Below are 24,987 nucleotides of genomic sequence, written 5' to 3' on the forward strand. Positions count from 1 at the left end.
CAGAAGAGCCCTGGGCCTATACCAGCTCCACCAAGCTGCAGGGACCCAGCCTCCTGCGAAAAGTGAATGTGAGCCCAGTGCATTCAGAGGAGAATGGAGCCTTCACCCAGAACAGACTCTGGGAAGATGTCCCAGGCCCAGGGGGAGGGTTTGTACTTCCACACCTAAGTCACCTAAACTGACACCAGGTCTTATCCATCCCAACCATTCCATTCCGGGTCAGAGGGGTCATCGATTTAACCAGCAAGGCTGCCCATCCGACGGTTGCTCCCTCTGCTCCCTGGAAGGGCCTCCTCGTGGGCATTCTGTACCTACAGGTCTTGTTCTGTTCTGGGAACTGCCAGTGGTGGCAAGAGGTGGAGCAACGGGTGCCAGGGCAGGGAGAGGTGAGTCTGGGAGGGAAGCAGAGGCAAGATCCATGGGGCTTTAGAGACTTTGCCAAGGCAGTGGGACTGCTCCCGGGTTGTTGTCAGCCGTCAAGAGTGAGTGCACCTCCCTGGGCAGACTCCTGCTGCCCCAGTGCCCAGGGATAGGCAGGGGTTTGCTGCAAAATGAATGACACCTGGCAGACAATAAGCTTAAGCTTTCATTAGCAGCTTAAGCTGAGGACTATCTATGCAACTGACACTCCCTGTGTGCTCCCCTGGGTCTGCTTAATATGAGCCCTTGTGGAGCGATTGGGACCAAGAAAGCAAGGACTAAGTTAGAAGTTCAAGTCCCAGCCTTGCCACAGCCTCGGGGTGCCCGCGAGCACAGCAAGCCCGTTTTCCCGTCTGTACAACGAGAGAGGTACACAAGGTAGACTCGAAGGCTCTTTGTTGCCGGAGCCCTGTGTTCCTTTGAGTGTATGTGCTTCTCAGGCCCACATTGTGTTTCATATGTGAACTGCTCTCTAGGAAACCCATGTAACTGTCTGTGTCCTGGGGCACATACATGAGGACTCATGTGGGCCGTATTGTGTGTTTGCGCTGGGGGGAGGGGAGACCCCAGAACAATGTCCCCCACCCCACCCCCCTCCTCAATAGGCGGAAGCCACTGGCTTCCTCCCTTTCCTGCCTCCTGCCTCCTTTGTGCCAGCAAGACTGAGGACTGGAGGGAGACAGGGGATGGGAAAAATCAGTCCAACTGTCCCCAGGTCTGCCCTTACCATAACCTTCCCCCCACCTCAAGCGACTCCTCCCAGGCCTCACCCATCCCCAGCCTTGTGGGGGCCAGACTGGGGGGCCTAGAGGCTCAAAGGCAGAATAAGTCCTCCCACCCCCTACCCTGCCACCCCTCCCACCCAAGCCACCTCATTTCCTCTTCCTCCCCAGCACCGACCCACACTGACCAGCATAGGCTGAGCAGTCAGGCCCACAGCATCTGACCCCAGGCCCAGCTCGTCCTGGCTGGCCTGGGTCGGCCTCTGGAGTATGGTCTGGCGAGTGCCCCCTTTCTTGCTCCCCATCCTCTTCTTGGCTTCTCATGCGGGTAAGTCTCCCCTGAGTCCCTTACCCCATTTCTAGGCCCTGAGGCCCTGATTTCTACCCAAGAAACCCTATTTTATCGTAGAGACAGAAAGTAGGATGGTGGTTGCCATGGGCTGCAGGGAGGAAGAAATGGGGAATTTTGTTTAAAGGGCACAGAGTTTTTACAAGAGTTTTACTCGGTTTTACAAGATTAAAAGAGTTACAAAGATGAGGCCGGGTGCGGTGGCTCATACCTGTAATCCCAGCACTTTGGATGGCCGAGACGGGAGGATCACTTGAGGCCAGGAGTTCAAGACCAGACTGGTCAACACAGTGAGACCCCATCTCCATTTTGTTTAAACTTTTTTTCTTTTTCAAAAAAACACAAAGGATGGATGGTGGTGATGGTGGGACAACACTAGGAATATATTTAATCACATTGGGTTATATGCTGCTTACAAATGGTTAAGACGATAAAATTTGCCGGGTGTGGTGGCTCACGCCTGTAATCCCAGCACTTTGGGGGGCCGAGGCGGGTGGATCACGAGGTCAGGAGATCGAGACCAGCCTGGCAAACATGGTGAAACCCCATCTCTACTAAAAATACAAAAATTAGCCGGGCGTGGTGGCAGGAGCCTGTAATCCCAGCTACTTGGGAGGCTGAGGCAAGAGAATCGCTTGAATCCGGGAGGCGGAGGTTGCAGTGAGCTGAGATCACGCCACTGCACTCCAGCCTGGGCGACAGAGCAAGACTCATCTAAAAAAAAAACAGATGGTAGAATTTATGTTACATGCATTTCACCACAATAAAAAGCTTTGGAAAACAAGCCCTATCATCACTGCCGTCACTTTGATCCACTAGAAAGTGAGATCAAGGCCAGGAAAACACAGGCAAGTGCTAGAAATCACTGCCACTTGGGATCGGGGAGGAGTGAGGAGTAGCCGCTGACTGTGTTGGATCTGAGGATCCGTGGAGGGCCATTTTCAGGGGGTGTTCATAGGGTCATTGTGTTGGATTCATTCAATTGTTCACTGGACAAACATTTATTGAGCACCAACAATATTCCAGGAGTTGTGCTGAGTGCTGGGCCATTAGTTGAGAGGCTGGCAACCCCCAAGTCTGTACAATGAGATTAAATGATGCCAGCCTCCTATGGTTGTTATGGGGTTTAAATGAGAAAATGATGCAGAGCAGTTGGCATAGTGCACTGCGCTTGGTAAGGATTTCTGAGTAAGTGGCAGCTGATTCCTTCAGTCTGCTGGTCAGAGGATTAGAACACAGAGGCTGCCTTTGAGTGGTTCATGGTCTAGTGCAGAACACAGGACAGGGGAAGAGGGCTAAACAGGGACAGACACAGGAGCTCTAGAGGAGCACTGAGGAGGGGTCAGCTTATACTGCCGCAGGTAGGACACAAAAAGGGAGCCAAGGAAGATTTCACTAAGAGGGGTGGTCTTCATTCCAGGCAGCCAGAACATAAAAAATGCAAGTCTCAGAGGCATGGAGGTGCATGGGAGAGAAGGTGCCTGTTGGGAACACAGCAGGAGGGATAGCATGGGAGCAGTGTGGGGCTCAGCAGCACCAACATTATCCTGAGGGCAATAGGGAGCCATGGGAGGTCACAGGCAAGAAAGGCACAAGGTCAGATTTGGTCTTAGATCACTGTGGAGGATGAGTTGCAGAAGGAGGGGCTGTGGCTGTTGGGATGGTCCAGGTGAGTAAGGATGAGGGCTGAACAAAGGCAGGCTGGAGGGGTGGGGATGAAGTCAAGAAGCGTTCAGGAAGCAATGTGCAGAATTCTGTGTGATGGGGCAGGCAGCACAATGCTCAGCGATGTGGACTTTAGAATCAGACAACCTGGCCCTGCCACTCACTGATTGTATGACCTTGGGCAAGTTACTTAACTTCTCTGAGCCTCCCTTTCTTGGCTATAAAACAGGGATAATAACATCCACCTCCCAGGATAGCTGGGATGGTAAAATGAAACAACATCAGTAAAGTGCCTGGTGCATAACTGGCTGCCAATAAACACTCATTATCATGACAATGGGAGTAGAGATGACTCCATAGTTTGTGTCTCAGGTGGCGGGTGCTGTCCAGTGAGTCAGGGAGAACTGGAGAGGAGCAGGTTTGGGAAAAGCTGATGGAAATGCAGGTCCAAGCTGAAAGACCGTTCCCGAGTTACTGACTCAGAGGTGATGGTTAAAACCGGGGGAGTGGGCGAGCTTGCTCAAAGAAGCCAGTAGAATAATTACCAGGATCCTCCTCTGTAAATGGAAAGAATATCCACTTCACTGGTTGTGAGGATCCAGTGGAAAATGGGGGCTTGGTATGTGGTGGGCGGTCAGTAAATGCCAGCTTCGTTTGCTCATGGTAGCCTTTCAAACACTGATAAGCTAGGTGGCATTTAAACTAATGAACTGCTTGACAGTCAGCTAGCAGAGACAGAGAAGGAAGGGCTTGGCTGGTGGAGGGGTTTCTGGTCCTGGAGCTAAGGCAGGCTCGCAGGCTCTCCACCATCCAGCCTGGACTCTGACTCCACCTGGTCTCTCCTGCCTCAGCCTCACATTTTGTACTCCAGTCACACAAACCTGGAGAGCCCCCTCCACCTGCCATAATATTGCCACTGCAGGCCTTTGTCCAGGCTGTTCCCTCTGTCTAGGATGCCCTCTCCCTGCCCCTGACTTCTCTCCCTCCCGATTGTCCTCATGCCAACGTGCCCTGCTCCAACTTTACCTCCCAGGAAGCATCTCTTCATCTCCCTGAGCTCCCCCAGGCTGGATCAGGGGTCGCTTCTCTGTGCTCAAAAGCACAGCGCCCTACATTTGGCAGCTGTGTTCAAGACTGTTCCTCCAACTAGGGCGTGAGCTCTTTGGAAGGCAAACAAAGACCAAGACCCACTCATGTCTGTGTGTGTCTAGGCTCCAGGCCTTGTCCTGGGGCTGCCCTCCCTGGCTCTGGGCCCAGCCCCAAGCTTAGCTCCATTTCTTTTTGTTTTTCTTTTTCTAGAAAATGAGGTCTTGCTATGTTGCCCAGGCTGATCTCAAACTCCTCTGCTCAAAGGATTCTCCCACCTCTGCTTCCTTAAGTGCTGGGATTCCAGGCGTGAGCCACCGCACCCAGCCCTAGCTCCATTTCTGTGCCACAACCTTCTGGCTGCAAAACTCAGCCTCTCCCACCTCAAATCCCAGCCCACCAGACATTTCTAGATCTCCATAGTGACAGAGAGGGGGACCCATGGGACACTTCTGTTCTGGCTGGCTCTCCTGGCCTGCACTTTCGTGGTGGAGGCAGGGAAAAGTGGCTCACAGCAACCTTTGCAGGGCAGTTTTAGAGACGAGTGGGGAAACAGGACTGATAGAAATAAAGTGAGGAAACGGAGACAGGGAGCACAGATAATTCTTTCCGAAAGCTGGGGCGAAAGGGGAGCCATCTGGCAGGAGAAGGGAGGGGACACGGCCAGAGAAGGATTCGTGGTTTTGTTTTTGTTCTTTTAGAATGAAGAGACTTGAGGGAAAGAGGCCAGTGCGCATGGAAGGGGAAAGGAGGGGGATGGGAATGCATAATAAAGTGAGGCCTGTGGGGTCTGAAGAACCGGGCAGGGGAAGGAAGAGGGGTGAAGGTTGGAGACCCTCTTCTGAGTGGACGGTGGATCAGTAAGACCACAGGGCTGGGGCTGGGGGCTCTGGGGCACTAGGGTTGGCTGGGACTACAATAGAGTCACTGGTCTCCCGGCCCCAGGCGCGGCTGTGGACCTGACGCTGCTGGCCAACCTGCGGCTCACGGACCCCCAGCGCTTCTTCCTGACTTGCGTGTCTGGCGAGGCCGGGGCAGGGAGGGGCTCGGACGCCTGGGGCCCGCCCCTGCTGCTGGAGAAGGACGACCGTATCGTGCGCACCCCGCCGGGGCCACCCCTGCGCCTGGCGCGCAACGGTTCGCACCAGGTCACGCTTCGCGGCTTCTCAAAGCCCTCGGACCTCGTGGGCGTCTTCTCCTGCGTGGGCGGCGCCGGGGCGCGGCGCACGCGCGTCATCTACGTGCACAACAGCCCTGGAGGTGAGTCTGGCAGGCGCGGGGATGGCGCGGGGAAAACCAGGCCGCTGACCCACCTTCCACCCCGCAGCCCACCTGCTTCCAGACAAGGTCACACACACTGTGAACAAAGGCGACACCGCTGTACTTTCTGCACGTGTGCACAAGGAGAAGCAGACAGACGTGATCTGGAAAAGCAACGGTGAGAGGGGCATTTGAACTGGTGGGGCGGGTAGACCCATGGTTCTGAGGCCCCAACACTTTCATCACCCATGGAACCCTCAGCTTTGGCCCCTGACACACCCGACCTCCAGGGCCTCTCCTCTGTAGTGGACCAGGTCCCATGGGATGCGCCTGCACCCATCTTTTCTGTAGTTCTGAGCTGCCCTCCTACTGTACACAGAGGGCCAGGAGCCTGTGGTCAGCTGCCCCTTCCTTCTTAGCCCCAAATGAGCATGATGTTAAACTCTCATCTTTGACTCTCCCCTGGGAGTTAGCAGGTGCTGTCACATAGCCCACCTGGCGGACCGCATCCGTCCCCCTGAGGAAGAACAGAACTGGTAACATCGTGCCCAACACAGGCAGGGCAGGGTCTAGCCTCTCCCAAAGATCGGTCCAGCCCAGATCCTTGATGCCCAAGACAGCCTCATGCTGAGGCCTGGGTAGACCCGTGGGATCTCAGTCCCAGGCCTGTCCTCCACCCTGACCCTTTGGCCACCCCATAGAAGGAAGCTGTTTTCCTGTGTGGCCCCGAGATTCCTGCCTCAGTCCTCAGATTCACAACCCCTTGGCTGACTCTTGCATACCTGGGCTCCTGAGGGAGGAAGACCCTTCCCTTTGGCCAAGGGGGCTGCCTCCTGAGCTCTGGACCCCTTGAATTGACAGGAAATGTGAAGAGGCACAGGCAGACCTGGGTCTCTAGGCTCTCTGTTCAGCCCTGAGCAAAGAGGCAAGAAGCGGGTGGGGCAGCGACTGGGGCACTCTTCTAAGAGGGAGAGGCTCAGGGGAGAGACCCCAGAGTAGACGGCACTTGAATTGTGCTCATAGGAGAAGTGGGAAGACAAAGAAGGCAGAAAAGGAAGGAAGGGCATTCCAGGAGGAGGGACTGAGAAGAACAGTCGGGTCTGAAACACAAGGGTGTTTCTAGAAGAGAAACAATCCATTCAGGAATTCAGGAATGTTAGGAGTCAAGAAGGGTGTGAAGACAAATGGGGCTGGATGGCTTGGCCACGGCCAAATTGGTGAAAATGATGTCTAAGGAGCTGGATTTTTGTCCCGAGGTCACTGGAGAACCAGGAGAGTTTCAGGAGAGGAGTTAGAGAGGAGTCTGTTGTGAAAAATGACTCTGGCTGCTGGGTGGAGGAGGGACAAGAAAGGGTGACGCTGGAGGCAGAGGAGGCTTGTGAGGCCCTGGAGGCTAGGACCAGGGCAGTGGCAGTGGGTGTGGGGAGAAGCGGACTGGGTTAGGGGATGAGGAGGAGGTGGACTGAGCAGGACTTGGTGATTTACTGGGTGGTTGATGGAGCAGGAAGAAGAGGGCGCTTCTGAGCTTTCTGGCGTGGGCGTAGGCTCTCGTGGTGCCGGCCCCAGGTCTCATCACTGTGCGTGGGGCCCATTGATGTGACCTGAGCAGGGGTGGACAGAGAGAGGTGACACAACCCTCATGTAGTGCTGAGGCCCCTGACCCATTCATGTCCCCCAGGATCCTACTTCAACACCCTGGACTGGCATGAAGCCCAGGATGGGCGGTTCCTGCTGCAGCTCCCAAATGTGCAGCCACTATCGAGCGGCATCTACAGTGCCACTTACCTGGAAGCCAGCCCTCTGGGCAGCGCCTTCTTTCGGCTCATCGTGCGGGGTCAGAGGCAGAGGGCAGAGGTTGTGGGTAGGGTGGGAGGCTGGGAGCCCTATGGGTACTTCCTGTGGGTCCCCTGGAGCCCCTGGATCTCCAGTCCTCAGTGGTCAGGGGGGTGAGGGTCAGCTGCTGAAGACACCTTCCTCCAGGTTGTGTGGCTGGGCGCTGGGGGCCAGGCTGTACCAAGGAGTGCCCAGGTTGCCTACATGGAGGTGTCTGCCACGACCATGACGGCGAATGTGTATGCCCCCCTGGCTTCACCGGCACCCGCTGTGAACAGGGTAAGGAGGAGGGGAGCTAGGACCCAGGCAGGAGAGGATCCCTGACTGGGAGAAGACCCTAGAACCATGTGGGTGGAGCTTGGAGGGTGAGGGCGACTGGCAGGTCCTGGGCCCGGGGGCCCACAGAGGCCCATACACCCCACACACTCTCTTTCTAGCCTGCAGAGAGGGCCGTTTTGGGCAGAGCTGCCAGGAGCAGTGCCCAGGCATATCAGGCTGCCGGGGCCTCACCTTCTGCCTCCCAGACCCCTATGGCTGTTCCTGTGGATCTGGCTGGAGAGGAAGCCAGTGCCAGGAAGGTATGCCTAACCTACCCTCATGGTCCCTGACCAAGACAGCTGGCCACGAGCTTGACCCGGACCCTTCACTCTGCCTCTGACTTATGCAGCAAGCCCCCTGCCCACTTGACCAGTCCTTCTACCCTCAGCCTGTTGTATAACCTGTGCCCCATCTGCGCCCTCATCTGTGCCCTCATTGCCCCCTGTCCCGTGCCCCTCTAATCATACCTCCTCTATTCCCAGCTTGTGCCCCTGGTCATTTTGGGGCTGATTGCCGACTCCAGTGCCAGTGTCAGAATGGTGGCACTTGTGACCGGTTCAGTGGCTGTGTCTGCCCCTCTGGGTGGCATGGAGTGCACTGTGAAAAGTCAGGTATAAGCACTATGACCTCTGAGAGCCCCCCAAGATAAGTCGGCCTTTACCAAACACATCTCCCTGGTGGAAGAGACTGGTCCCTCCTTTTCCTACAAGGGTCCAAGTCCTGCCCTCAGGGAGCTTAGAGTCTGGTGGGCAGGGAGCTCTGGCAGGGAGTCAGTCTGGTAGGGGGCCAGTCCAGCAGGGAGCTCACTGCCAGCCAGCCATAGCGGAAAGGGCAGCAGCCCAGAGAATGTGGGAGCCCAGAGGATGCCCCTGGGCAGACTGAGCAGGTCAGAGAAGGGTCTGGAAGCAGGTGTGATCTGAGATTAGATATGAAGGACAAGAGAGAAATAACTGAGGAAAGAACAAGAGCAAAGACCCAGGGATTGGGGACTCAGGTTTGGGTGCCAGGACAGTGGAGTAGGGGATTGGGGAAATGGTCAGAAGAGGTCAAATCGTGGGGCCTTTGAATGAAGGCCAAAGAGTTTGCACTTCGTATGATGGGGCAAGAGGGAATTTTTAAAAAGGAAGAAGGTGGTCAGATCTCTGTTGGAGAAAGGACCCCTAGCTGCTGGCCGGGGAGCGGGAGCAGGAGACCCTGGAGGAGTCTGTACCTAGAGACCAGAAATGATGAGGCCTGGGCTAGTGTGCTGGCTGGGAGGATGGTGAGGGGCCTGCTGGCAGGTATTAGACGGTATCGGGAAGTGGGGAGGTGGTTAGCAAGTAGACTTTGCAGCTGATGGGATGTGGGGCTGGGACGCTGGAGGAGTCATGCGGGCCTTTGCTGGTTTTCAGGCTGGAGGGACTGGGTAGATACCTCCACTGAGAAACAGAACATGGATGAGGGGCACTTTGGTGGTCACGTGTCTGCCCCTGTGGGAGCTCCAGGATGAGTGTCCTCTCTCCCCAGACCGGATACCCCAGATCCTCAACATGGCCTCAGAACTGGAGTTCAACCTAGAGACGATGCCCCGGATCAACTGTGCAGCTGCAGGGAACCCCTTCCCAGTGCGGGGCAGCATAGAGCTACGCAAGCCAGATGGCACTGTGCTCCTGGTCAGCCCCAATCATCCCAACCCACCAGCCCCGCAGGCCACTTGCTTTACAGCTGATCCCTAAGACCCTCTAGTCCCTCAGAACTTTCTGCAGGGCCCACCCATTGGCCTGCCTGACCATTGCTCACATGAGGTCAGGCTGATTGGTGAGGGGCTGCCACTGGGCCTCCGTCCTGCCATCAGTCCAGACGGACACCTGGGTGCCTGCCACAGGGGTGCTCATTCCCTGTGACCTGTCCCCTTCCCCCATCTCTTTTAGTCCACCAAGGCCATTGTGGAGCCAGATAAGACCACAGCTGAGTTCGAGGTGCCCCGCTTGGTTCTTGCGGACAGTGGGTTCTGGGAGTGCCGTGTGTCCACATCTGGTGGCCAAGACAGCCGGCGCTTCAAGGTCAATGTGAAAGGTCAGTGTGAAAGGTCAGATGTCCTAGGTCCACAGGGGATGGACGGTGAGCAGAGTAGGCTCTAGCTGATGCTGCTTAGGCTGGAGGTACTAGCAGGAAGGACAAGGACATCTAAGGTCATAGCCTAGCACCAGACAAAAAGAGGGGTTGTGGTCAACCAGAGGTCCAAGCTGGGCAGTGTCAAGGCTGGAGTACCTCTTAGACCCATCTGGAAAGGACATCCCGTGGCCAGAAACTGGGGACACTCTCCAGCCCCGCCCTTCCTCCTGCCCAGCCATGCTGTCCCCCACCAACCATCACACACACACAAGTATACCTTTAACTCTGCTCTGGGATGCTGCCTCCCATCTCTGAGTCACCCCACAGACACTCAGTGCTAGCCCAGGGGAGCATATGGGGCTGTGGAGCTCAGAGGGTGACCAGCTTGGCTTCCTAGAAGTGGTGCATGCCTAGAAATCTGCCAGGTAAATAAGGAGGGACCTCCCAGTGCCCAAAATTACTCAGACCAGAGCACCCCCACCCTGCTCTAAGGCTTCCTTCGCCTTCTCCAGCACCCTAAGCCTTAACCATTCACACCCCTGCCACCCCCTGACCCTGCTGTCCCTCTGCTCCTGCCACCCCATGTAAGGCCCCTCTCTCACCTTCTGCTTTCTCGTTGCCACACTCTGCCTCCCACGTCCTGGCCATCTCCCCATCCTGTGACTATGCATGCCTCCCTGCCATCAAGCCTCACCTTCCGCCTTTCTCTTCTCACTCTGCCCAGGCTTAGGAGCCAGACAACCTGGGCTTGAATCCTCTCTCCACAAATTCCTTGCCCCATCACCTTAAGCAAAGTACTTAACCTCTCTTACTTTGTTTCTCTCTCTGTGAAATGGGGATAGTTAGCACTTGATGGGGTTGTTACGAAGATTAAATTAGATGATGTATTTAAGCATTTAGCACAGTGCCCGATACAGGGTGTGTGCTCAATGTATGTCGATAATTATTGTTGTCATTATTTAAAATGTCACCTAGTCCCTAGATTTTTATTGTTCTCTGGCAGCTCTCACATATGATCTGCAGCTGGGCCCCCTCTTCTGACTCCAGATCATTTGGTGGGGCCTCCATGAAGTGGGGCATCTTCTCTGGAAGTCTGGTTTTGAAGTTGGTGTGGAAAGTAGCTGCTGTATGGTTCAGAGGCCCATTTTATATCCAGCCACTTCCTGGACATCTAATCCCCTGCATGAGCCAAAGGCACCAAGGGCTTCTCCGCACCCAAAACGGACCTTCATCTCCCCCAAATCAGCACCGCCCTCCTGACATGCCCATTGCTGCCTGACACTCCCTCAGCTTACAGCACGGCATCCTTTTCCTCCCTGGCTCCCTCCCTCTTTCCTTCCTTCCTTTCCTCTCAAAAAGCCCATCTGGTAAACATTTGTAAGAGTCAAGGGAACCTGTTAAAAGCACTAATGCAATAATCTGGAGAGAAAAATTGGGGGCCAGAATAGGAGCAGCAATCATGGGGTGAAGAAGTGGGGCAGGAACAAGAGGCTGTTTTGGAGTAGAATTGGATAGATCTGAGGTGGCCTGCGCAGACAGAGCGAGTTCAACACGTGGCTGTATCTCCTCCTAGTTGTGTGTCCTTAGGCAAGTTATTCGGTCTCTCTGAGTCTCGTGTTTTCATAATGCAGGGTAATGAGCCCTGACAGAAAGGTGGCTGTGAGAAGTAGAGGTCATGCTGTGAAGCATGTGGCGGGGAGCAGGTGCTTCAGTGCCGGTGCCATTTTTTTTTTAATAAGAGAGTGGTGAATGAGGGCAGGGGCAGAGAGCAGAATGATGCCCAGGTAGTCTCTGTGCCCTGGGTTTTGGCCCCTTCTGTCTACCCCCACACTGCATGGGAAGAGTGCACCCCCAAACCATGTCTGGCCATGTCACTTCCTCATCTACCATCTTTTGGGACACTCTCATGCCTTTATTGCTTAATCCCAAGCTACCCAGGGGCCTGAACTTTGTCCTCCCTGGGCCCTGGCCACTATGATCACCTGTTGAACTTGGTGTCCCTCAAGCCCAGAGGGTCCCCAGCTCGAAACAAACGTGCAGAAGTGGACTGGATAGGCTGCGTGCCCATGCCTTACCCTGAGTCTCCTGGCAGTGCCCCCCGTGCCCCTGGCTGCACCTCGGCTCCTGACCAAGCAGAGCCGCCAGCTTGTGGTCTCCCCGCTGGTCTCGTTCTCTGGGGATGGACCCATCTCCTCTGTCCGCCTGCACTACCGGCCCCAGGAGAGTACCATGGACTGGTCGACCATTGTGGGTGAGTAGGGAGAGAGTTGGGGCAGGACAGAGGTGTTGGGTAATAGTGAAGGGATACAGTGAGCAGGAGAGGGAGGGCAAATGGTGCGAGGGGGCTGAAGGGAGCATGGCAGCTTCTAGAAGAGGTGGGGGCTGAATGATGTGTGCTTTACACCGCACGCCCAGTGGACCCCAGTGAGAACGTGACGTTAATGAACCTGAGGCCAAAGACAGGATACAGTGTTTGTGTGCAGCTGAGCCGGCCAGGGGAAGGAGGAGAGGGGGCCTGGGGACCTCCCACCCTCATGACCACAGACTGTCCTGGTGAGAGGCCAAGAGTCATCCCTTCCTGTGCCCCCGGGGGTTACTGTCCTGTCGACCCCGGGGACCCCCTGCCTTTCCCATTGGAGGTTGTTCTTCCGTATTCACTGGGGATCACTGTCCTGTCCAGCCCCAAGTACCTACTGGACAGTTCTGACCCCTGACCTCTGGCCCCAGAGCCTTTGTTGCAGCCGTGGTTGGAGGGCTGGCATGTGGAAGGCCCTGACCGGCTGCGAGTGAGCTGGTCCTTGCCCTTGGTGCCCGGGCCACTGGTGGGCGACGGTTTCCTGCTGCGCCTGTGGGACGGGGCACGGGGGCAGGAGCGGCGGGAGAACATCTCATCCCCCCAGGCCCGCACCGCCCTCCTGACGGGACTCACGCCTGGCACCCACTACCAGCTGGATGTGCAGCTCTACCACTGCACCCTCCTGGGCCCGGCCTCGCCCCCTGCACACGTGCTTCTGCCCCCCAGTGGTATGTGCAAGGCGCAGGGATAGCTGGGGGTTGGGGGACTACGTGGGACGCAGGGACACATAAGACCTAGGAGACACGGGAGGCCATAGGAGACTAATGGACATGGAGAGGACACAGGACACACATAGGGTATTAGGCAGACGTGACCCCAGCGGGGACATGGGACTTGGGGAAGATCCAGGGTACCAGGAGGACACAGATCACCAGGAGCATGTGGGGAGAGCATGGGGAGGTCAGGGTTCATGGCGAGAACCAGGGTCATGGGAGGGCATGAGACTTGGGGAGCACAGGGCATGGGCGGATGTGGAGAGGACTTGGGATACAAGAAGTACAAGGAGAAGCAGAAGCTTGAGGGTGAAAGTGGCCTGGGGGAATGGAGAGGAATTCAGTCTGGTGGGGAGGAGGAAGTTGGCAGGGTGGCTCCTGTGCTTGGACCCACAGAGCAGGGAGCACAGCTAGAGCAGATGTGTCCAGCCCCACAGCTACATAGCCCAGTCCCATCTGAGCCTTGCCTTCCCCCACCCATCTCCCCAGGGCCTCCAGCCCCCCGACACCTCCACGCCCAGGCCCTCTCAGACTCCGAGATCCAGCTGACATGGCAGCACCCGGAGGCTCTGCCTGGGCCGATATCCAAGTACGTTGTGGAGGTGCAGGTGGCTGGGGGTGCAGGAGACCCACTGTGGATAGACGTGGACAGGCCTGAGGAGACAAGCACCATCATCCGTGGCCTCAACGCCAGCACGCGCTACCTCTTCCGCGTGCGGGCCAGCGTTCAGGGGCTCGGGGACTGGAGCAACACAGTAGAAGAGTCCACCCTGGGCAATGGTGAGAGGGCAGGGCCCGCAGTCCCCCAGGCTCTGAGCCGGGAGAGCTCAGCATGCTCCCCTTCCACATCACTCCCTACTGTGGAGCTAGGGCATCCCAGGCCCCTCCCGACAAAGACTCAGCCCCGGTCCTGGGGACTCAGCCTTCCCTTCTCATGATCCACTGTCCCAGGGCTGGGAAAATCATGTCGCCCCTCTGACACCCCTCATCCCTTCCTTCATGTGGCCCAAGTGATTTCCTGACAGTCCTGGCACTGGGACCTTTCACCTCTCCCTCTGTGTAACCCCATGGTGGCCTCTGGGTTCCCTGACCCAGGTGTCCCCACAATCTGCCCCTCTCACTGTGTCCAGGGCTGCAGGCTGAGGGCCCAGTCCAAGAGAGCCGGGCAGCTGAAGAGGGCCTGGATCAGCAGCTGATCCTGGCGGTGGTGGGCTCCGTGTCTGCCACCTGCCTCACCATCCTGGCCGCCCTTTTAACCCTGGTGTGCATCCGCAGAAGCTGCCTGCATCGGAGACGCACCTTCACCTACCAGTCAGGCTCGGTCAGTGGCCCGCCCCGCCCCCGGGTGCATGGTCGAGCCCGTGTTTCTGTTTCTACCTGTGTACACACAAGACCTTGGACACTTTGTGTGTGTGTGCGTGTGTTTCTGTTGCAGGTATAAGATTACACTCAACAATGTTCAAGGGTACAAAATATAATTTTCTTTATTTCTCTAAAACTGAACTCAGCTCATAAGCCCATTTATATCAGTGGTGAACTATTTAATATTCCCATTTCAAAAGAATTCCGTGATGACCATATTTCACAAAGGACATTCCAGTTCTGGGCTCCGTCAACTGGAGATTTTCCTCTCCCGTCTTTTATTTCTCCCTAGTGGTTATCTAGGCCTAGACAGCAAGGTGATCAAATGGAAGGGCACTTCGGGTTCATGCTGGCCTCTGTCCTTGCAGGCCTTCCCGGGCTTGGGAGCCAGCCTCTGCCTGCACACATCTTTGGCTGATGTCCTTAGCCCTGCTCTGGCCACCTGCCAGTAGGCCAGTCATGCTGTGAGCTCTCATCCTAACCTCCATTCTTGCAAATCCCAGGGCCTCCTTTTGGAGACTTAAGAAAGGGACCGGGCACAGTGACTTGCGCCTGTAATTCTAGCATTTTGGGAGGCTGAGGCGGGTGGATCACCTGAGGTCAGGAGTTTGAGACCAGCCTGGCCAACATGGTGAAACGTTGTCTCTACTAAAAATACAAAAATTAGCCAGACATGGTGACGCACGCCTGTAATCCCAGCTACTCGGGAGGTGGAGGCGGGAGAATTGCTTAAATCTGGGAGGCAGAGGTTGCAGTGAGCCGAGATGTTGCTACGGCACTCCAGCCTGGGCAACAGAGCAAGACCCCGTCTCAAAAAATTAAAAAAGAAAAAGAAACAGAACTAAAGAACTGTAGGGGCTTCCTTATACCTTATGGAGGGAGGCATATTCTGTGGCCCTCAGACCACTGCCACAACCCCTTCCCACTTAGACGACTGTTTCTACCACTCTAGAATTGTGCTGGCCTGCAACCTCACCCATCGCTCCTTGAAAGAGGAAGCACAAACTTCCACTCCCCCTGGCTTCCCTGTAATCCTGCCTGAGTTGTCTGTCCTCCTGTAGCCCACACCCTTCCGTCCCTCAGGCCCCTGCTTAGAGGTGGGGTGTGCGAGGGGACCCACTGTCACTTCATCCTGCCATATTCTAACTGCCCATCCGCAGGTCCTGTCTCCTCTGAGGGCTTCTTCATTGTCGTCACTTAGGATCTGAACTCTGTCCTTGGCCTTCCAGGCCTGGACTCTTGATATTTAGAGCTAAGCTTTGGCGTTTCAAATAAAAAATAAAAAAAGAAAGAAAACCCTTTTCTCTCTCAAGGGCTGATCCTTGTGATAGAAAGGCTAGTGTCTCTGCTATGCCTTTAAAAAATCCATTCAGAGGCCGGGCGCGGTGGCTCCTGCCTGTAATCCCAGCACTTTGGGAGGCTGAGGCGAGTGGATCATGAGGTCAGGAGTTCAAGACCAGCCTGCCCAACTGGTGAAACCCCATCTCTACTAAAACTACAAAAATTAGCCAGGCACAGTGGCAGGCACCTGTAATCCCAGCTACTAGGGAGGCTGAGGGAGGAGAATTGCTTGAAGCCGGATGGCAGAGGTTGCAGTGAGCCAAGATCACGCCACTGCACTCTAGCCTGGACGACAGAGTGAGTGAGACTCCATCTCAAAAAAAAAAAAAATCCATTCAGAGATTCAATTGGCTTCTTTGTTCCAAGCTGCGTTGGCCCTTCCTCTGAGGTCAGTGCACACAGAAAGCCCTCACTGCTGTGGTGGGGGAGGGTAATGGGTACAGATGTTGAGGGCAGGAGGTGGGAAAGCAGTCTTTAACATAAATGGTGTCATACTATATATCAAGATCTATCCCCCCAGCCTAGGCAACATGGCAAAACTCCATCTCTAAATAAAAGAAAATATGAAAATTAGATGGGCATGGAGGTGTGCACCTGTGGGCCCAGCTACTCAGGAGGCCGAGGTGGGAGGATTGCTTGCGCTCAAAAGCTCGAGGTTACAATGAGCTGAGATCATGCCATTGCGCTTCCGCCTGGGCAACAGAGTGAGACCTTGTCTCAAAACAAACAAAAAGATATATCCCTGGTACATGTGCCTGCATATGGATAGGAAATGTGTGTGCACAAATGTGTGTGCTCCATGTATGAGTGCACACGTGCATCCCCTGTGAGTGCCGCATGTTTAAATGCGTGTGTCCCAGATGCACGTGTCCTTATGCCTGTGCACCTTCAGGCCTGCATGTGTGTATGGACTTATACATGGTGCACCTACATATGGTGCTGCCCAAGAACATCATGTGCATTTGCTGTGTGCCGTCAGCACCAGTGCTTCATGCAAATCCCTGGGCCCCAGGTCCTCAGCCCTTGCCCATCAAGCTGGGCTTCAGTGCACTTAGGAAGCCCCACCAGAAGGTCTGTCTTAACCCTGCTTCCAGTTCTCATATTGGCAGCTTCTTTGGTCCTGTTCACTTATTTCCTTTTCTTGCCATTAGCCCTGCCCAGATGGCCTCCTCCTACTGAGTGAGGGAATCGGACATTCCTCTTTGTTATAGTCTTGCTATTTTCAGGTCCTGGCCTGATTTTAGAGCTATGGAGAGAAGGCAAGTGTGTGGACAGGGTAATCTCTGCTTCTGCTACTGTGGAGAAAACCCCTTCACTGGCTCCCAGCAGCTCAGGGCTGAGCATGTAGTAGGTGCTCAATAAATGTACCCCGGCCCACTCCCTAAGGCTGGAATCTTCTCCAGAGCTTCCCTGGTGACCCCCCGCAAAAAAAAAAAAAAAAAAAAAAAAAAGCCTGGTTGTGGGATTAGCACAGTCACAGGAAACTCATTCCGATCCTTTTCTGTTTGAAATATTAGAAATATCCTCCTTCCATTGACTCACATTATGGCTTCTAGCAACTTTACCCACAAGCCCTGGTTCTGCCTTCCAGAGTCCCGTACACTAGATCCCCCGGCTGCAGTCTCTGCATTTCTCTCCTTGGACATCTGTCCACCCAGCAGCCTACCTGTGGCCCTGTTACCTATGATTCTGTCTCAGTTATGTCCTCTGTCTGCCTGTCTGTCCCTGGCTGACCACCAGGGTGCCCTCCATCTGGGTCTCTGCCCACTTGTCTGACACTGAAACCTCCTTGTGTGCCTGTCTGTGCCTCCTTCTGCCCCCTTTGACTCTTGTGTGGACCATCTACCCTCTTGTCTCATCCTGTGAAGGGCGAGGAGACCATCCTGCAGTTCAGCTCAGGGACCTTGACACTGACCCGGCGGCCAAAACTGCAGCCCGAGCCCCTGAGCTACCCAGTGCTGGAGTGGGAGGACATCACCTTTGAGGACCTCATCGGGGAGGGGAACTTCGGCCAGGTCATCCGGGCCATGATCAAGAAGGACGGGCTGAAGATGAATGCAGCCATCAAGATGCTGAAAGGTCCACTGGGGCGACCCCTGGCCCAGCCCTGTTGCTCTCCTTTGTCCCACAAATCCCAGGCCCTACCTGGCTTCCTCCAGCAATTGACCCCAGCCCTTGCCAGCCCTTTCTCCAGAGTTATTTCTGGCAAAAGTAATACTGGATTCTTTACACAGAGTATGCCTCTGAAAATGACCATCGTGACTTTGCGGGAGAACTGGAAGTTCTGTGCAAATTGGGGCATCACCCCAACATCATCAACCTCCTGGGGGCCTGTAAGAACCGAGGTGAGCCCCCAGCTCATCACCTACCCCTTCTTCCAAACGCCTATCCTCAGCCATCGCCTCCACCACATGAGTAGCTTGCCAGGGGCTGCTGGTGACCTGTGCATCACCCTTGATCCTCCTTCATCCCTGTCGGTTACCATCGGGTGTCTGCTCCCACCCTAGGTTGCCTGTGTCTAAATCACCACTGTCTGTCTCTTTGCCTCTCAGGTTACTTGTATATCGCTATTGAATATGCCCCCTACGGGAACCTGCTAGATTTTCTGCGGAAAAGCCGGGTCCTAGAGACTGACCCAGCTTTTGCTCGAGAGCATGGGACAGCCTCTACCCTCAGCTCCCGGCAGCTGCTGCGTTTCGCCAGTGATGCGGCCAATGGCATGCAGTACCTGAGTGAGAAGCAGGTGTGTGAGTGGGGGCGGGTGGAGGCCAGATGGGGAAGCCACTGGGCTGGTGTCAGGGGAAGAAGTCAGCTGGCCCTCACTGTATGTGGGGATTGAGGTTCCTGGCCCAAGTGGGTGGGTGGGTGCAAGCACAGCGAGGAGGCAGGGCCAAGGGGCAGGTCTGGAGGAGGTGGGGACTTCCAGTATGGAGGGTGCAGGTGTTGAATGAGCAGGTCTAGATACTAGCCTGGAACTCAGGAGAGAGGCCCAGGCTGGAGACAGCATCTGTGTGTGAGCTGTCACCCCACAGATGGTGCCTAATGGCAATGGGCCTGGTGCGATCTGCCGGAGGGGGGAAGGGCAGAGATCCAAGCCCAAGTCAGCTCATGCCTGAATGAAAGGACAGGGGGATGACCATCCAGGGGAACGTGAGACTGAGGGAAGGCATTTTATCTTTTTTTTTTTTTTTTGAGACTGAGTCTCACTTTTTTGCCCAGGCTGGAGTGCAGTGGCGCGATTTCGGCTCACTACAACCTCTGCCTCCCGGGTTCAAGCAATTCTCCTGCCTCAGCCTCCTGAGTAGCTGGGATTACAGGCATGCACTACAACACCCAGCTAATTTTTGTATTTTTAGTAGAGACGGGGTTTCACCATGCTGGCCAGGCTGGTCTCGAACTCCCATCCTCGAGTGATCCACCCGCCTCAGCCTCCCAAAATGCTGGGATTACAGGCATGAGCCACTGCACCTGGCCAGCATTTTAAAGATAGTAAAGTTTTGAGTATGTTTGAAAGCAGAGGGGCAGGGGAAGGGCCAGTGCAGAGGAAGGGGCTGGTGGAGAGAGGTCTCTGGGGAAGCTGGAGGGCTAAGGGAGAGAAACTGGAACCCAGGGGATGGGAAGAGGGAGGGGGAGAAGCACGGAAAGAGGAGAAGGTGCAGTATGGCCACCACTGTCTCAGGAAAAGGGATCCAGCCTGAACTTGGCCATGGCCCAGGAAGGAGCGGGTGAGAGCCAACACTGATCTTTCTCAGATATGAGTCAGCTGACGAGATTGCAGCCAGGAGGGTAGGAGTATGGGGTATTGAAGGTAATGAGGGTACCCACGAAGACTGACTCCTTACTGGCCCGACTGTCCTGGGCTCCCTCATCCCCAGTCTCTCCTGACTTCTGACCCTGCCTACAGTTCATCCACAGGGACCTAGCTGCCCGGAATGTGCTGGTTGGAGAGAACCTGGCCTCCAAGATTGCAGACTTCGGCCTTTCTCGGGGAGAGGAGGTTTATGTGAAGAAGACGATGGTGAGTCTCATTCAACCCTCACCCTTAGGGCTTGTGCCTGGCCCTGCCCCACAGGAGCCTCAAACAGGCCCTTCCTCCACACTCAGCCCCTCAAACCCATTCTCTCCTAGGGGCGTCTCCCCGTGCGCTGGATGGCCATTGAGTCCCTGAACTACAGTGTCTATACCACCAAGAGTGATGTGTGAGTGTGAGATGAGAGGGCACAGGAGGGCTTGGCCCCCAAGAATCACCCAGGCCTGACCTAAACATATCTCAGAAATGTCATGGGTGGTCTAAGGCATGACCTGGGCTGTGTTCCAGGTGTGACACAGGTGTGTTTTGGGTATAAAGTACCCAGCCAAGGTGGGGCTTGCTGGAAGGAGTCTCGGAAGGTGTTTCAGGAGTAGGACTGGGGTAAAGGTAGTTTCGGATTATGTTTGTGTAAGTGATGGGGGATGCCTTGGAGAGGTTTGGGAATGCTGGCGGATGCTTCCTGAGGTAGATGGAGAGGCCACTCAGGAATTGCTCTCATCTTCCTCCTTGAAGGGCCAAGGTCATGCCCACCTGAGGATCTTACCAGAGCATGACCCCCAAGTCTCCCTCTCTGTGCCCCCTCCCCTGCAGACAGCCCTCTTGGCACACTCCTCCTGTCTCTCCAGGAATGTCCATCTTGGTCTGAACCTACCCCTTGGCCCAAGCCCTTTGGCCTTGCCTGCATGGCTCACTGCTTACCACACTGATTGCTCCTCTGACCACTACATGCCGACTTCCTGCTTCTGCCCCAACACTCCCTAGATTCCCTCCACCCCCTTGAACTCTCTCCCCTGGTCTCAGGGCTGATGCACACTACACAGAGGCTGTTAAAGTGTGAGATGCAGTCAAGAGTAAGAGCTTTGGAGCCAGACTGCCTGAGTTTGAACGCTTGCTCTGCCACTAACTAGCTGTATGGCCTTGGGCAATCTAGCTAACCTCTCAGTGCCTCAGTGTCTTCATCTGTAAAATGGCAAGACTAATAGAACCTGTATCATAGGGTTAGTGTGAGGGTTAAATGAATTAACATGTCTATTAAATGACCAGTGCCTGGACCACAGTAAGTGCTCAATAAAAATGTTAGCTCGGCTGGCTGTGGTGGCCCACGTGTGTAATCCCAGCACTTTGGGAGGCCAGGCAGGCAAATCACTGGAGACCAGGAGTTTGAGACCAGCCTGGGAAAGATGGCAAGACCCTGTCTCTACTAAAAATACAAAACATGGCCGGGCGTGGTGGCGCACGCCTGTAATCCCAGCACTTTGGGAGGCCGAGGCGGGCAAATCACAAGGTCAGGAGATCAAGACCATCCTGGCTAACACAGTGAAGCCCCATCTCTACTAAAAATACAAAAAGTAATTAGCCGGGCGTGGTGGCGGGCACCTGTAGTCCCAGCTACTTGGGAGGCTGAGGCAGGAGAATGGCGTGAACCCAGGAGGCAGAGCTTGCAGTGAGCCGAGATCTCGCCACTGCACTCCAGCCTGGGCGACAGAGCGAGACTCTGTCTCAAAAATAAATAAATAAATAAATAAATAAATAAATAAATAAATAAATAAATAAACAAAACATTAGCTGAGCATGGTGGCACACACCAGCTAAAAGGGAGACCGAGGCGGGAGGACTACCTGATCCTGGGAGGTCGAGGCTGCAGCAAGCCACTCTACTCCAGCCTGGGTGACAGAGTGAGACCCTGTCTCAAAAAAAAAGAGAGAGTTAGCTCTAATTGTGTTGAGCCCAGGGATGGGGGCAGTATGAAGGAGCTTCATTGGCACAGAGACAACAGCTGGCCAAGGCCAGATACTTACAGAGTAGACACATACATGGGGGCTGGGAGGCGCTGCACATCTTAGGCAGGTAGAAGCTAAACTGCTAGGGGCCAGGGCCTAGAAGGTAACTAAGTTCATCCTTCTTATTTCAGCTGGTCCTTTGGAGTCCTTCTCTGGGAGATAGTGAGCCTTGGTGAGTTCCTGATCCCCGTCCCCCAGAGTGCCCCACCTTACCCCATGTGGAGCCCTGGACCGAGAGCACTTTGTCCCCTCCTGCAGGAGGTACACCCTACTGTGGGATGACCTGTGCCGAGCTCTATGAAAAGCTGCCCCAGGGCTACCGCATGGAGCAGCCTCGAAACTGTGACGATGAAGTGTGAGTCACCCCATCCTTGAGCTCCATGATCCTATCTCTGTGATAAGTGACCTCAGCTTTGATCCCTGTGACCCCATACCCCAGGCTGGCCTGACTCCTCATCTCAGCAATGCCCCCTCGCAGGTACGAGCTGATGCGTCAGTGCTGGCGGGACCGTCCCTATGAGCGACCCCCCTTTGCCCAGATTGCGCTACAGCTAGGCCGCATGCTGGAAGCCAGGAAGGTGAGGAGACTGGGGCTGAGGTGGCGGGCTGGGCTCACAGAGTGCTCCAGAGTGCCCTCTCAGAGGTGCCATGATCCCTGTCCCAACCACACTGCCTGCCCAAACTCCCTCAGTGGGAGCTGTCACCACGGCTAGGCTGGGCCCCAGGATGCAGCCTGCCTTTCCAGCCCTCACTGGGTTAGACACCAGGCCCTTGCAAAACTCTTCCAAGGCCACTGCTTAGCCCCAACAGCAAATCCCTCCCTTAAGCCCCAAGTCCCAGACTGCTTGCCTGTCCTCTGCTGAGGCCATCAGCCCATCCTCATCTGGGACACCTCTCCCCACCTGCCAGAGCCAGAGCAGAGTGCATGAATGGTCACTAACCAAATGGATGGATGGGTGAATGAGTGATACAGTAACTATATGAATGAATGAATGGAATACAATAATCATATGAACATGTAATTCGATAACTGAATCTACTAACCATGTGAATAAGTGAATTATCAAATAAATATAATGAAAAATATATCAAAATCAGTAAATATGAAGAGTTCTTCAAGTAAATTAATGATTAAATAACCATCTTAAGAATGAAGGAATGATCAAATAACCATATAAATGGATGAGTCGTCTAAAATGGCTTTTGAACAGATAAGTTACTGAATGAATGAATGCATAAGCCAAGAATTCATTGAAAGAGTGCATGTAAAAACCCTCCTCTAACAACGGCATTGAGAGCCTCTCACCTGAGGCCCCAGCTGTGGCCTGATGCCTTCACTGCCCTGTGCTGGTAAAGGCCACTCTTGGCCATGGGGCCATCTTAGGTCTCCAGAACAAATCAGTGTCAGTTCAAATGCCCCCACCACATGGAAGTCAAGGAGCTTGAGGCCAGCTGCACCCCCATTCCTGGCCCCCACTAAAGCTTGCTCTGCCCCCAGGCCTATGTGAACATGTCGCTGTTTGAGAACTTCACTTACGCGGGCATTGATGCCACAGCTGAGGAGGCCTGAGCTGCCATCCAGCCAGAACCTGGCTCTGCTGGCCGGAGCAAACTCTGCTGTCTAACCCGTGACCAGTCTGACCCTTACAGCCTCTGACTTAAGCTGCCTCAAGGAATTTTTTTAACTTAAGGGAGAAAAAAAGGGATCCGGGGATGGGGTGGGCTTAGGGGAACTGGGTCCCCATGCTTTGTAGGTGTCTCATAGCTATCCTGAGCATCCTTCCTTCTAGTTCAGCTGCCCCACAGGTGTGTTTCCCATCCCGCTGCTCCCCCAACACAAACCCCCACTCCAGCTCCTTCGCTTAAGCCAGCACTCACACCACTAACATGCCCTGTTCAGCTACTCCCACTCCCGGCCTGTCATTCAGAAAAAAATAAATGTTCTAATAAGCTCCATTCAATGTCTACCTTTTACTGCTGGTCAATCTTGGGGTGAGGGGCGTAGTTAAACCCAAGAGACAGAAACTGGCCAGGCACAGTGGCTCAATCCTGTAATCCCAGCACTTTGGGAGGCCGAGGTGGGCGGATCACGAGGTCAGGAGCTCAAGACCATCCTGGCTAACATGGTGAAACCCCGTCTCTACTAAAAATGCAAAAAATTAGCCGGGAGTGGTGGCGGGCACCTGTAGTCCCAGTTACTCGGGAGGCTGAGGCAGGAGAACGGCCTGAACCTGGGAGGCGGAGCTTGCAGTGGGCCGAGATCACACCACTGCACTCCAGCCTGGGCGACAGAGCGAGACTCCATCTCAAAAAAAAAGAGACAGAAACTGGGCTTTCTAGGAAAAGAAACACTGTCTGAGGCCTCAGCCCTCTGTTGAGGTTGCCTGTCCAGGATGGGAGGTGCTCTAGAAGACCCATTTTACACAAACACCACCAGCCCCTACCTCTGTCCTGATCAGAAGGCCAGTTTTCCCCTGGTCCCTTCCCTGCTCTCCAGCTTCCATCACTAACGTGTCTCCCTGTGTATCTCTAGGTAGCAGCCAGCCTAGGATTCTTTGCTCTGTCCAAATAGTCCATGCCAGGATCAGCTATAGCCAGCCTCAACTCTGCCTGGCATCTCAGCGCCAGACGGATCCTGGCCTGTCTAGAGTTTCCTTAGGTGCCTTCTCCTTTTCCTTATGCCTCCAGGCAGCCTTCCCTGGCTTGGTAGCCACTTCACTGCCCAATGTATGAGCCCAAAAGGAGGAGGGCAGAGACCACTCCCAACTTCAGCCAGCCATGGTAGGATTCCTTTGCCATCTTCAGGGTCTCATAGTGCTGTGAGAGGTGCTTCTCTCCTGGTCCTGAAAGTGAGTCCCACACTACTCCATGCTGTGCAGCCTCTGGGCTTGCCTACTCTTTGGATTGCTCACGGCTGGCCTTAGATTTCTCTCCTATTGGTCCTTAAGAAACAAGATTGATTGTGTTTTACACATTTTTTCAGTGAATCAGAAGACATCAAAGAAGGCATAACATGGTGTGGCACTGCGATGAAGAGCACAGGTTCCAGGATCACACCGACCTGTGTTCAAGTCCCTGCTATGTCACTTACCATCTGTGTGGCCTTGGTCAAGTCTCTGAGCTTCAGTTTTCTCATCTAATTAATGGGGTTAGTAATAGCTACCTCGTTGTTTGTGTTAAATGAGACCACACAGGCCCATCTTTCACAGCACTGGGCCTGGGCCATAGTAAGTACTCAGTGTCAGCTGATATCATTATATACAAATGCAGGAAGCTGCAGGGAGGTAATGATTAGGATCTGTATCCTGAAAATACTTGGATGGTTGGAGGAGGATGAATTTAAGAGCAAGTAATTAATTGGAGTAAGTGAGAGGCTACGTAGGATGAGGGAGATGGGAACTGCTAGAATAAAACTTCATTTCAGATCCACATTCACTGCAGGGATATTCCCAGGTCCAGGCTGTGGAGATTAAACTGTTGTCTTTGATGGAGACCAATATGTAAACAAGGATGCCTCTGTGAGGTGACAGCTATGTTAACAAGCAATAAAATACAGTGGTGTATGCTCTAAGAGAGCGGGGGAAGCTGGGGAAGGCTTGAACAGGAACTGGAGTCAGAAAAGTTTCCCAGAGAAAGTGACATTTTAATCTGGACCAT

The 24,987-nt window shown here is 54.5% G+C and overlaps 1 protein-coding gene across 1 annotated transcript; it reads left to right on the plus strand.

Annotated features, from left to right (window-relative positions):
- The first annotated feature begins 1,322 nt into the window (after positions 1–1,322).
- TIE1 (tyrosine kinase with immunoglobulin like and EGF like domains 1) lies at positions 1,323–23,286 on the plus strand. Its single transcript, XM_032160513.2, has 23 exons — positions 1,323–1,470; positions 5,188–5,502; positions 5,570–5,680; positions 7,181–7,336; positions 7,483–7,614; positions 7,773–7,913; positions 8,136–8,264; positions 9,160–9,305; positions 9,564–9,708; positions 11,840–11,998; positions 12,163–12,300; positions 12,475–12,771; positions 13,306–13,596; positions 13,947–14,137; positions 17,388–17,598; positions 17,754–17,864; positions 18,072–18,262; positions 19,424–19,537; positions 19,648–19,718; positions 21,462–21,502; positions 21,589–21,685; positions 21,809–21,908; positions 22,829–23,286. Exons 1-23 carry the CDS (start codon positions 1,413–1,415, stop codon positions 22,898–22,900), a joined length of 3,417 nt encoding a protein of 1,138 aa, XP_032016404.1. The 5' UTR covers positions 1,323–1,412; the 3' UTR covers positions 22,901–23,286.
- The last annotated feature ends 1,701 nt before the right edge of the window (positions 23,287–24,987 follow it).

Source organism: Hylobates moloch, unplaced genomic scaffold (genome assembly GCF_009828535.3).
Source record: "Hylobates moloch isolate HMO894 unplaced genomic scaffold, HMol_V3 SCAFFOLD_8, whole genome shotgun sequence".
In the NCBI taxonomy this organism is placed as follows: domain Eukaryota; kingdom Metazoa; phylum Chordata; class Mammalia; order Primates; family Hylobatidae; genus Hylobates; species Hylobates moloch.